A 14327-nucleotide genomic window follows, 5' to 3' on the forward strand; every position below is an offset into this window, starting at 1 on the left:
AAGCGGTCTGCATAGCACCAAATGAACCTGCAAACAAACATTGATGTTTATCATCCTGCCCTTGTTTAAAACATTTTAATGTCATTCTCCTGCAGATCTATCATGATGTGATTGTTATAGCTGGCTTGGCTTTCATTTAAAATACTGTATATGATGTTTGATGTCACAGAGAATTACAGTTATTTACTGTATAAATAGTTTGCAGTATTATACTGGGTGATATACAGTAAATAGCTGTAAAATTTACAGAAATGTCTAACAGTGCAGTTTAGTGAATTAATATTGACATAACTTACAATTAATTTCAAGTTAGTTTCCTCCCTTCACAATTTATGTCAATCTAAACTCTAAGAGTCTCTCTCTGTTTCTGAGGACTCATTGTTTTGTGTATGTTGTAGTACATTAGACTCTGTTGTGTGTCACCCTCTCCTGGAATAAACTTGAATTCTTTATGTGGTAGATTTACAGCAGTGCATCATGTCTTCATGTTTCCCAGTAATAATATAAATGTTATAAATGATCTCTAGCTGTCACTGGGGCGGTACCCTTTTAAAAACACCTGTGCACATAGAGTTCATATTAATACCTCGAGGTACATACTGACACCTCATATCTGTTCCTAAATGGGGTCTTTACAAAGGGTACTGGCCCAGTGACAGTTTTGAGAACATTATTTTAATAAACTGTGAAAGTTCAACAATGCCACTGTAGACAGAATTTTCAAGTTGATGTGACCCCTTTAAATTAAACATGACTTTCTTTTGTGTTATTTAGTGAATTCACTTTGGAAATCATTTTGATCTGTACACCACAGAGAGACTCTTGTATATTTGGTGCAGTGTTGTTTTTGTCCACTAGAGGCAGTTGACTCGGCTGTATTGGGTGAACTGATTACATCTAACCTAAATGAAGAAGTTAACTAAACACAGGCATGCACACGGTTAGCGTGATGTTTCAAGAAAATTTTTGCCTAAAATAGGTGAGCAAATACATACAAAAATCATTTGCCTGACCATACTTCATACTGACATACTCTACGGCCATGGATGCGCCCTCTCAGGATCACGTCCATTTTGCTGTGAATGCCACCAGTTGGTTAAACAATTACTGAACTTCATGACACATGACCCTACTAGCGTGATTACTGATAGACTGTTTTTATCCTGCAAAAAAAAAAAAAAAAAACGATCACGATACAGAAAAGAAAAAAAATCCTCTTACTAATGAAGTTATTGTCCACCTCTGCTGTCAACTGTGTGCTTACATCATTAAAAAACTTAATGTGTTCAACAGAATAAAGAAACTCATACAGGTTTAGATCAACATGATGAAAATGATGACATCACTTTTATGATTAAATAAACTATCCTTTTAAAACAGTAAATGACCAATCAAAATCAACTTTTATATGTACTTTTATTTCATCTTTATTGAAGTCTCCCAACTGTTTTTGAATGAGACCTTGCAGAGAAGATACATTATACATAAAGATGCAATTAAAAACAATAAAAAATAAAGAACAAAATTAAGATTCACTAATATAAAAGACTTTTGATACTGTTTGCAGGGGTGGGTAGTAACGAATTACATTTACTTCGTTACATGTACTTGAGTACATTTTTTGGGTAACTAGTACTTTTAGAGTAAATTTAAGGATATGTACTTTTTACTCTTACTCAAGTACATTTCTAGTGAAAAAACTGTACTTTTACTTCGCTACATTCGGCGGCGTTACTGCGCTACTGTTAAATGGTAATAATTAATGAACATATATATTTTTAAAAAGTTTATAGGGCGTTTTTTTTTATTGCATATGAACATATACATATATATATATATACATACATATATAACAACAAGAGAGTTATAACAATGTATTGTACATAAATGTTGTCAATGTACATATGTAAATGATAATGTAATCCAAAATAAAACAATAACAAAGTTAGCCAGAGAAAACAAACAAACAAACAACCCCCCCCCCATAAGTGGTGCATATTACTTGTCTACATCAAATTTGCAGATAATATTAGAAGCCCTTAAAGCTTTTTTATTTTTACATTTGTTTACAACATTACAATATTGCTTAAATTCGTTGAGAAAATGGACGAAATTGGGTTTACCACCAGACCATTTCATTTTGTGTACATGAAATTTCCCCATTAAGATTAGTAATTGAATAACATATGCTTTGTCCTTTTCTATTTCACAGTCATTAACATAAATCATTATATCCGGCCCACCCAATTTAACAGCTGTATTAAGTTTTCTTGTAATAAAATTTTCAATATCAACCCAAAATATCTTGGTATAAATACAATGATAAAATAAATGAAAAATTGTTTCTTTTTCATTATTACAGAATTCACATGAATAGTCAATATTTAATTTAAACCTCTCTAATACATGTTTTGCTGGGTAAATTCTGTGCATTATTTTAAATGAAACTTCCTTTACTTTGTTATTAACCAAAAATTTATCAACCATTCTCCAAGCCTTGCGCCAATTTAAATCTCCAAATATTGATGACCAAAAAAATCTAGCCGGAGGATATGTAACATCCTAATAGATTTATTTGAAATGTTGTCTTTTAAGATATTACTATTTCCAACAAACAGTGTTTTAAATTTGTCAAGAAACTCTGTGTATGACAATAAAACTCCATCACCATTCATCAACTGGCTAACCAATATTATGTTATTCTCAAACCATACATTAAAAAAAAGGGATTTATGTTTATATAAAATATCTCTATTATTCCAAATATAATATCTTCTAGGGGAAAAATTATGTTTATATGCCAATGTCCATGACATGAGAGCTTGTTGATGAAATCTTGCAAGTTTTAGTGGAATTTTATCAATAGAGTAATTACATTTTAACAAGAATTCCAGACCACCAACTGACTTAAACAAGAATTTGGGGAAAGCATTCCACATATTATCTTTCTTTGACGACACTTGACCATTCGTCAATATGTGACGCGGAGGGTATACCTTTCGCGTCATTTTTTGACGAACTGGGGACTTCAATACTATTACGTCCGTTGCATTCTCTTCTCCTATTTTCTTACCATTTTCGCGTCGGTTTAGGGTTAGATTTACATAATGACATCCCTACCCAAACCTAACTCTAACCCCAACGCCAGGTGACAACTGTTTCTAACCCCAACGCCAGGTGACAACTGTTTAATTTCGCGTACACTGTTTAATTTCGCGTACACTGTTTAATTTCGCGTACACTGTTTAATTTTGCGTAATCTAACCCTAAACCGACGCGAAAATGGTAAGAAAATAGGAGAAGAGAATGCAACGGACGTAATAGTATTGAAGTCCCCAGTTCGTCAAAAAATGACGCGAAAGGTATACCCTCCGCGTCACATATTAACGAATGGTCAAGTGTCGTCATGGGGTGAGACTGTGTTAACTTAAACAAGAATTTGGGGAAAGCATTGCACATATTATCTTTCTTTTTTAAGTATTGTATTATCCAATTAATTTTAAATACATTATTTAGTGTATCATAATTCAATACCTCTAAGCCTCCATTATCTTTAGAATTGCACAATATTTCTTTCCTCAAGTAGTGTGCTTTCCTCTTAAAATCAAACAAAATCAAAAAGTAATTTGTCCAATTCTTTAGTTATTTTAGAGGGCATATCAAGTGACAAGGAAACATAAACTGATCTGGGGATTCCTTCAGCCTTGGACAAAAGGATTCTTCCCTGTAATGATAAATCCCTTTGTAACCACATGTTGAATCTATTATTAGTTTTCCTAATTATTGGGTCAAAGTTTAAATTACTACGAGTATTTTCATCTTTACATATAATTACTCCAAGATAAGTCACCGTATTCTTGATTGGAATCCCACAAATATCTGATAAATTACAGTTTTTTAAAGGAAAAATAACAGATTTACTCAGATTCATTCGCAATCCTGATACATCTGAGAAGTTTATAGGGCGTGTTCGAAAGTTTAGCGAGACAGGCTGCGTCACCCTTTAGCGCGCACGACCACGTGGTCACCCTAGCGCGCCGCGCATAGATGATAGGAGAAGCAGATGAGGGCGACTGTGCGTTAACTGCGTTGTGCGAGATATCGGAGGCAGATCATGCATGGCGGCTTCAATTTCGGTCTATGTTTTCACTCCAAGAGATCAAAAAGAATAGTTTCATAATGCGATGCATGCTTTGTTCAATAAACGAGCTGACATCTCAGTGTACAGGAATTCAAGATCCAACCTAAAGTGGTAAGTCACAGTAATGTCTATTTGAACACTATCAATGGTCATTTCACATACTATATGAGTTTTTTTTTGCCATATGCACTCTTGTGCAAGCGATGACCAAACCTAGTGTAAGTTAAACCATACAAACAGCACGTTTACATCTGCACATTTCCATAGAATTTCCCCACAAAACTAAACAAACTGAACAGCATAATGTAACGACGTCTTGCACTTATACACTGTCTTTTAAAAATCATATCAAAAGTCTCTCAAAAACTGTTAAATTTAATCTTTTTAACTTTAGATACATTAGACCATCTTTGTCATATAAAACAGCCAGAATGTTTCTCCATGACACACACGTTCTTTTTTGTTTACTGTTTGCATGTTTAAAGGCAGATGCTGACAAGTTTGTGTTGGGAACATGAAAATAAATACAGAGTTAACCGTCAGAAAAACATCTCTGTGTGTGTGTGTGTGTGTTTGAGATTTTTTCTCAAATGACACGTTATGTGATGTTAATGTACCCATTGCAGGACTGAGATAGGCTGCTTTACTTGTTTATAAGCAGAACAATGAGACTTTTAAGGAGAGGTTTGTGAAAACCCTCCAAGTAGTCTGAAATTCAGTGCTTTTGCGCTACTCCTCTATCAGATCAGAAGTAACGAGTAACTAACTACTTGAGTAGTTTTTTCATCTAATACTTTTTTACTCTTACTCAAGTAAATAATTAGATTGATACTTTTACTTTTACTTGAGTACATTTTTGTAGAAGTACTTGTACTTTTACTTGAGTACAGATTTTGGGTACTCTACCCACCTCTGACTGTTTGTAACTACTAAAAATGTTATGTAAATGTATACAAAATCCAGCTTGAGAATAGCTTAAAACTTTTAATAAGCGCTTTAAATTTTCCCTTGGTAACAAAATGATCAAGCTGTTGTTATATTCTGAGGGTTAATTCATGACCAGAGTGCAGAATAAGCAAAAGATTTTCTACTGAGTCCTGATTGAAACCTAAATACACTGAAGAGTCGACATCTAGAAGAGACAAAATCACAGCAACTATTTGTTAGTAAAAGAAGATTACCCAAAAAAGCCTTAATAACCTAAAAAATAGCCCTAAAAACAAACACTTTCCTAACTGCATATAAAATCTTAAACTAACTAAAAACAGCATTGAGTTCAATAACAGCCTGATGTCACTGCTGAGAGACTGTTGCTAGGTGATGATGTCATAAAGAGAGTTGTGACATCACTCCAGTAGTTCTGATGGACAGACAGCTGATCTACTCACAGACCTGCAACATCTAACAATGACAAATACACAGAAAGAGGTAATGTTATAAAATCTGACCATTTTATTTAACATACAGATATACAGATTTTCTCACCTCTATTTGTTTGTCATCAGTTTTGTTTTTAGATGAGTTCAATTTATTCATGCTGATGAAAAACCTGTAGGGTCAAAAATCACACTCTAACAATCTGAATTCATATCAGAATATTCACTGTATGTTATGCAGTTTTGAGTTTTACTTGATATTTTTTCTTACCAGATCCATACAGCTCCTATAATGAGAAACTGAGGCAGAAACACCAACAGAGAGACAAACACTGAACTGTACATTTCTTCATTGTTTCTGTCAGTTGTTTCGTTGATTTTGTCCATTGAATCTGAAGAAAGACAAACCCCCAAAAATTCAGAACATAACTTTACTCTTAATCTTAAATGACAAAGACTCATAATGTTAAAATCAATAAATCTATCAGAATGCAGGTATGAGAGGCTGTGCTACATTATGAATATCATCACAACTGAAGAGCAATAACCTTTAACCCGTGACTTACAGACTGTCACAATACTATTGATCAGTAGGGGTGTAACGATACACTCAGCTCGCGGTTCGATTCGTATCTCGATGCTGGGCTCACGATACGATGCATATCTCGATACTTTGGACACATTTAAACAATTAAACTGAAATTCAAATTACACGTTTATTTTCATAAAAAATATTAACAATTTTAGTAACTTTTTGTTGTACATACAACAATAAAGAATTGTAACAAAGGCTTAACTGAACCTTCTGCAGGTCTGTCACTGAAAAAAGTGAAATTTAACAAATTAGAATTAAGGAACTGAGATTAATTTTTTTTAATTCCCTTCAGGCACAGAAATAAGATAAACCTAAGACAGTATGTCTTATACAAATAAAAGTGCAGAAAACAATTCAAATAAAAAATGGTGTTCTGTTGTACTGTAGGTTTAACATAGACAGTTTCAGGGTTTGTTTAGGTTATTTGCAGGTTTTTTTTTTTCAGAAACACCAGCATATCTACATTTTCAGGGAGAAGTTGGGATCTTTGAGCATTAACAATATCCCCTGCTGTAGAAAAAACATGTTCGCTTGGAACAGAAGTGGCTGGAACTGTTGGGTAAGCTTTGGCCAGAGGGAAAAGATGTTGGTACATGTGAGCGTTTTCTTTCCACCATTTCAGTGGACAACTAGTGAGGGGAATAGAAGTGTCCTTTTTGTAAATCTCAACCTCTACTTCTATGCTACTTTTTGATTGTCCAATTGCTGGTTTAGCAAAAGTTGCACCAAGCAGATCTTCCAGTGCTGTCTTTTTGCTAGGTGGTTGATCTTGCTCAGTGGTGTTTCTTTGATCTTCTGCATCAGTAGGATTTCCATCACTAGCACGTCCCTCTCTCTCTTCAGTTTGCTCCACAGTGACAGCCTTAAAAATAATAAAAAGTGTGAAAAGAGATTTAAGAGACACACACACACACACACACACACACACACATTCTGGTTTCCATGTTTTGTGGGGACATTTCATAGACGTAATGCATTTTATACCGTACAAACTGTATATTCTATTCCCCTTACCCACCCCATTCTCTAACCCCAACCATCACAGAAACCCTTCTCCTACTTCACATTTTCAAAAAACATCATTCTGTTTGATTTATAAGCTTGTTTCCTCATGGGGACATCAAAATGTCCCCACAAGGTCACAAAAATACTGGTATTCCTATCTTTGTGGGGACAATTGGTCACCACAACGTGATAATTACCAGGTACACACGCACACACACACACACACACACACACACACACACACGCGCGCACACACACACACACACACACACACACACACACACACGCAGCAGCAGCAGCAGCACAAATTACAGAAACATGCAAATGGAGTGACAGACACACAAATACAGATTTTCCATAAGTAGTAAATGCTGACATACCTGCTGTAATTGGTTTGCTTTGTTTTTCAGCCGGTGGAAAACCTCTTCACGTTGTTCAGGGAGTAGGTGGGGCAGCGACCGAAATCTGGGGTCTAGTGCAGTACTCTCCATCAGATAATCCTGTACATCTGTGTATCTGTTTGTCAAGTTTTGCAGGATAGCTCTTTTCATGTTAGCTATAGTTGTGGAGTCTTTCTCGTCCAGTGTCATGCTCTGCTCGATCATTGATTTAAAAGGCACAATGAGTGACAGGGTGGCGTTCTTTTCATCAGACAGGACAGTGGTGGTTTTAACGGTTTAAGAAGTTTTACTATTTCTTCTGCATCACTTATGTCGGCGCTGTCGAGAGTATCAAGTTGACGGGCATTTTTGCGCATTTCTGTGCTCAAGATTTTACCTCAATAGATTTAATATATTAATGATTTAATGTACTGATCAATGCATATCTATTTCTGTTTCGTTTTTACTTGTGTTATATCACTCTGATATTATCTGTTGGGCTGAAAATAGGGTTGCGGGCAAACAAATCTCACCTAATTTATGATTTAGCATTTTCCAATAGCTTCATAATGTGAAGCAAGTAATTTAAAGGAAGAACTCTGTTAGCATGAATAATCCAGCATGTGAGACAGTAATTGATTCTTTACAAAAGCTGCCTGATTTTACAGACATTACTCAACACTGAGAGTCATATGAACTTAACATATTTGACCTAAAAACATCACATGGACACAACTCAACTCCAGTCATTCACTGTTTAAAAATCATTTTCTTCAAATATAAAACAAAACACATCATACATGACATGCTAACAGTTTATTTAAATGCAGATTATGATTAATGTATTAACATGCATCTGTGATCTTCAAGACCCCTTTTTCTTAATATTGATGTTTGTACAGTGAAGCATCAGCACAGAGTCATGTGAGGACCAGTAAAGGATGCCAGAAGCAGTTTAATACGATGATGCCACAAACAGAACACAAAACTCTTATTTTAATAAAGTCAAAGGTCACAGAGCAAATGAACGTTTTAAATCATTTCCATAATGAAAATGAATATGAATATTTATTGCCCTTAATTTATACTCATAACATGAACCGATTTAAAAGTATTTCCCTGAGCATGATGCAAAGATGACAGAATAAAGAGCACTTATTGTTCTGTTATACACATAACTAATGGTTTAGTGATTTAAAAGAGTTTGCAGTCATAAAACAATAAATGTGAAAACAGAAACATTAGTGTTCATTTATCTTCTCTCACATGAGTTTAAATCAATGATATAAATCAGTCATTTGTTCTTTATTTCTATCATCTCTATACAGTATATACAGCATTGATCATTTTTTCATTATGTTAACATACAGAATGTGACTTACAGTCATGTGAAACAGAAAGTACATCATGGTTTTATATATCAGGACATTAAAGTCATCTGGTACTTGCAGCTCTTAAAAATAATATTAAAATAGTTTTTTTTCTCGTTTCATAAATGATACTCACTTTTCCTTAATCTTGATTATTTTATTATATTACTTTATTCTTGTCCAAATATTATATCAATTAAACGTCAAACAAACACTCATATCTTGAATGGTTACTCAAGCATTCGTTCAAGTGGATATAATGTGAATAAAGTGTTAAATCATGCGAGTGCTAGCATGTGACAGTGCGTTTAACATTTTAAACTCTTCATAAGTCAGGATCTCTCTCTCATCAGTGTTAAATGGGCAAAACTCCACCATAGACAGCGCACCTTCTTCCCCAAATAATCAGGAATGGGATTTTTCTAGCTAAAAGTTTAATAGAATTCACGACACCCGCTTGCTGTTTTAGTTTTATTTACATTCAGTCCTACAAATGGCAGAGGAGGTTTTGAAAGATCCTAACAGGACATGTACAAGGGTATGTAGCTTTAATTTAGGTTTAATGTATACTTTTCTCTTGAGAGGTTTGTCTCTTAAACAGCAATAGACTGTTTCATGTTATATTAAATATAAGAAATATAAAGAAATATGTAATGTTTTTCATCAAACCTATTTGGTTGCATTCAGAAATCTTTATGTCCACTCAAAGTTTAAGAAGATAAAGGCACTGTTCACCAAAAAAAAAAAAAAAAGATTTGGTTTAGTACAAGAAAGAAAGCCCTATAGGAGTGATTAGTGTGGTGATAATAAAATATATTTTTAATTGTTAGATAAACAATCTCTTTAATGAATGTTATTTGAAGTGTTTGAATTATTATTTGTCACTTTTTTAACAGCATCTTACCTTGTCCCTGTTGGCAGTAGCGTTGCTCTCGTCATTGGGAAGCTCTCTGCTTTATGGTTATAATCTGGCTGTGGTTAATTCTCCTGCGCTAGTAAGTGACCTAAATATGAATAATATGTGTGAAACTAATACTGTTTTGTATAACATGACTCACTGTTTAGACTCAGGATCAAAAACTGATCATCACATTATTTAAATTAACTTTTATATTATTCATTTTATAAAATATATCTGAATATTATGATGTTAGACTACATAGAAAGGAAGAAAAGAGATGTTCAACCATTATCGGCAATGGCAAGACATTTTGTGTTTGTTTACTCACAGAGGAAAAACTCTTCAGTATAAATGATGATGTTTTTCATTGTTCTTGTTCTTTATTAGTACATTAAGGACTTTTATAACCAAACCATTGTGAGACGTTATGGGTCAGGAGTGGATGAAGAGCATCTTACGCTTTACTATTCAATCACTGTGTCTATATTTGCTATTGGAGGATTGCTGGGCTCTCTCACAGTAGGAATACAGGTTACCACATTTGGAAGGTAGAAAACGAAACTTCAGATCCCAGAATAAATTTATTTTTGTATTGGAAGATAAAAAAGCTAATGGTGTAATCTTAGAAATAAATGCATACAGGTTATGCTCTTTATCACGGTTATTAAAGACTCATTTATTCAATCTCAAATGTGTACAAATATATTTACATGCATGTAATAAGACACTTTAATCCAAAGCAACTTTGTGTGTTTGTCTAATTTGTAGGAAAGGGACGCTGATACGCAGCACAGTTCTGGTGTTTGTAGGTGGAGGGTTGATGGGCTTCAGTCGGTTATGTGGCTCACCAGAAATGATTATTATCGGTCGCTTCATTACAGGAATACATTCAGGTAAAGCGATGTCCTAAAAAATTACAATCTTTTCAAAATGTGCCTTGCATTTCTCGTGCTATTAGTAATCTTACAGTTGTGACGTCTCATCATGTATTTATCTGCTTTACTGATGTGTCTTCTGTCTGTCGTGATGTTGTAGGGATATCTCTCAGCGTTGTGCCCATGTTTCTTGGAGAAATTGCTCCAAAGAATCTCCGTGGATTTCTGGGACTCATGCCCAGCATTTTCATCTGTTTGGGTGTATTTATTGCTCAGGTTTTGGGGCTTCATGAGATCTTAGGCAAGGTGAGTCTTGATTGAAAATCCTCAATCCTTTACTGAAATCATTTAAAACTATTTTTTGTGTTAAAAACTGCTGTTCATTTTTAGTTGATGTATTTACTAATATGAACTTTATTGTAAAGTGTTGTTGTATTTTTGATCTGATGTCTCCACACAGGAAGAGTTCTGGCCTCTGTTACTCTCTCTTGTCATATTGCCCACATTCATACAGCTCGTCTTCTTGTCATGGTTCCCAGAGAGTCCAAGATATCTTTTGATAGAAAAGCAGAACATTCATGCCACAATCACAGGTGAAGACTTTCAGATACAAAGATTGTGACATCCTGGTCTGTGTCTTCTGTGGTTTTAGTACCTTGTTTCGTCTTGTTCTTGTGTTTGTTTGTTGTTATTTTTAATTGGTTCTTGTCTTAAATACGTGTAAGCTTTGTCTGTGCACATTGTGTTATTTTGTACCAACCCTGTCTTTGTGTCTTCTGTTTGTTAAAGATGCTCATTGTTCCTGGTGAATGAGCAGATCAATAAGTATCATAATCTGTGTTTTGATTCTCTGTCATTATATGATATCACGTGATCTTGTCGTCTGATTCTTTTGTGTTATGATGCTTTTCTGTCCTGCTTGATGTAGCATTGAAGTGGTATCGTGTAAAGTGTAACATCCAGGCTGAGGTGGAGGAGATGCAGGAAGAGCAGCGAACTTTGACCTCAGTGAAGACGGTCTCAGTATTACAGCTCTTCAAGGATTCGTCCGTGCGCTGGCAACTTATCACCATCATTGTGGTCAATGCGGGAATGCAGCTGTCGGGAATAGATGCGGTGTGAATGTTGTGTGAAAAAGACAATAATGTTGTTGTAGATAAAAATAGGACTGATTTGACTTCTCTATTTTTAGATCTGGTTCTACACCAATTCAATCTTTGAGAATGCCGGCATTCCTGCTCATCAGATCCAGTATACAACAGTAGGCACAGGAGCTATAGAAGTCATCGCTGGACTCATAGGTGTAAGATTACATTGAATGTTAAAACAGTTTAAGATCTTGTGCATTATCATGATTTAATCACGAGTAAGCGGTGCTCTTGGGCATGATTTATTTAACTATAGGCTGACAATATATGCAGAAACTCAATTTATAATCTTCAGATTGTGTTTCTACAGTAAAAACTGATATTGTGTGCAGGTATAATATATAGAAGAGTAATACAAAAGTTCATAAATAAATAAAAAATAATTGCATGACAAATCATAAAAATGTATAACTTTATAACTTTTATTACAACAGATTTTGCTTTATAAACATTTTGGGCCCAACTGTTTTCACATAACTCCACAGAAACGTCTAAAACTGTTTTTATATTTTTGTTTGTTTGTTGTTTTCTTCATTGTATGAACATAAACTCATTGAGTTGAAAGCGTCTAACAGTGTTTTTCTGAATCTTCAGTGCTTCATTATTGAGCGTGTTGGCAGGAGGCAGCTAATGATTGCTGGTTTTAGTTTTATGTGCATTTGCTGTGCTGGAATTACTTTTTCACTTCAGTTACAGGTAATTCTGATGATTTCTGAACTCTTTGTTGGTTATACACTGTTTATCTTTACTTTTAAGTTGTCTTTACTTTAATTGTTATCTTAATTATTTCATTTGAACTGATTTAGACAAAGATGTTTATTATGTAAAGTTGTATGCTACAGTTTTATAGTGACTTGTGTTTGTGTTTTTCTGTTGTCAGACTCATGTGTCCTTCATGCATTATATCAGTGTGATCTGTGTGGTTGGGATTATTGCTGGATTCTGTATAGGGCCCGGTGAGGACGTTACATTGGGTCTCATCATTACACATTGTTTGCCGGCTCATTTACTGGATTTATCTTTGAAGAGTAGTCGTAAAATGTCTAAAAAGATCAAGTTTGAGCTTTCTTAATGAAGCTGTTATGTTTACAGATATTGCACTAAATGGGCTCACAGAATTTCCTCTATGACCAGACAAGCGACACATTTTACTGATTTATGAGCTCAAAAAAGACAAAAATAAATAATTTTAGGTGTTTACTTTTTCAAATCTCAAAAGATCCCAAATTAAAAGTCTAATTTATTAAATTGAGCAACTAGTGCCACCTAGGGGCAGATTAGTATCACAGGTCTCTGCTATTTAAAGATGAATGTCCTGCTTTAAAATGAATGTGGGGTGTAACTCATAATAATAAAGTCTTTTATAAGTCACTTTTCAATACAATTAAAAATCAAATGCATCTTGTGTGCAGCCGGTGTCTCATTATTGTTGACAGGAGAGCTCTTTAAACAGTCTCATCGACCTGCTGCCTACATTGTAGGAGGATTTCTTAACTGGATATCAAACTTCACTGTGGGCTTTGTATTTCCATTCCTACAGGTAAGACTTCCTCAGGGAACATGAACATATATGATATATTTACATATATGAGATACAATGAGATGATTTAATTGATCTATTCACTCACTTTCATATTTTTCTGATATATTGTTCAATGTTTTTTCCAGATGTCTGCTGGTGCTTTCTGTTATCTGGTGTTTTGTGGTGTTTGTGTTGGTGTGGCGCTCTATGTCTACTTTGTTGTCCCTGAGACAAAGAACAAAACTTTTGTGGAGATCAGTCAGATGTTTGCCTTAAAAAATAGGTGTGAAATTGAAAAAGAGCCCCTGGCTATCACTGACCAACTCAGTATTAAAAAGATGAATGGATATGGAAGTGTTGTGTCTGCAGATCTGGAGAAATCGTCTTGATGTTGTACGCTGTGATCTGATGCTGCTAAATACTGCTGCTCACAGTGCCATCAAAATCTGAGATTATTTTTGTTATGCTTTCAACTATATTGTTGTTTAATATAGTTTTTAATTTAATTTACATTAAAAAAAAATATTCAATAATCTTACTTAAAGCTGTTGAGTGTCATTGCTTTCTATATTATAATACTTCTCTTAACATGCAAAGACAAGTAAATAATAAATTAATTGTAATGCAGGCCTTATATGACAGTATTCACTTGAAAGTTCATGTTATTTAGGTGGTTTTTTTCCAGTAGATGGCAGAACATTTTCACCAGACTGGTTTAATGCAAAAATTTTAATCTTTACAGTGAATTACATACTTATTTATTCATTTAGCTGACGCTTTTATCCAAAGCGACTTACAATTGCTGAATATGTCAGAGGTCACACGCCTCTGGAGCAACTAGGGGTTTTAAGTGTCTTGCTCAGGGACACAATGGTGTGTCACAGTGGATTTGAACCCGAGTCTCTCACATCAAAGGTGTCTTATCCACTGCGCCACGGTAAATAAATATACCTTAATGGTGGATAAAAAAAAATAAAACAGTGATATTACAGGTCAAATTATATATAAAAAGTT

General features: G+C 34.4%; 3 protein-coding genes across 3 annotated transcripts in view; 1 reads left to right on the plus strand and 2 right to left on the minus strand.

Moving 5' to 3' along the window:
* The window catches only part of LOC141363077 (sialoadhesin-like), a 171332-nt gene that overhangs the window by 3917 nt on the left and 153088 nt on the right, over positions 1-14327 (minus strand). The gene's annotated exons all lie outside the window — the stretch shown is intronic.
* On the plus strand, positions 3407-13786 carry LOC129454149 (solute carrier family 2, facilitated glucose transporter member 9-like). The gene is made up of 13 exons (XM_073865552.1): positions 3407-3411; positions 4222-4252; positions 9764-9862; positions 10156-10316; positions 10537-10661; positions 10804-10949; positions 11104-11236; positions 11572-11759; positions 11836-11946; positions 12386-12487; positions 12672-12747; positions 13204-13331; positions 13460-13786. Exons 1-13 carry the CDS (start codon positions 3407-3409, stop codon positions 13700-13702), a joined length of 1548 nt encoding a protein of 515 aa, XP_073721653.1. The 3' UTR covers positions 13703-13786.
* On the minus strand, positions 6221-7881 carry LOC129429154 (E3 SUMO-protein ligase ZBED1-like). The gene is made up of 2 exons (XM_073865631.1): positions 7498-7881; positions 6221-6974 (listed from the first exon to the last, which is right to left on the minus strand). The coding sequence occupies exons 1-2, from the start codon at positions 7720-7722 to the stop codon at positions 6528-6530; spliced, it is 672 nt and encodes a 223-aa protein (XP_073721732.1). The 5' UTR covers positions 7723-7881; the 3' UTR covers positions 6221-6527.

This window comes from Misgurnus anguillicaudatus, unplaced genomic scaffold, assembly GCF_027580225.2.
Source record: "Misgurnus anguillicaudatus unplaced genomic scaffold, ASM2758022v2 HiC_scaffold_32, whole genome shotgun sequence".
In the NCBI taxonomy this organism is placed as follows: Eukaryota; Metazoa; Chordata; class Actinopteri; order Cypriniformes; family Cobitidae; genus Misgurnus; species Misgurnus anguillicaudatus.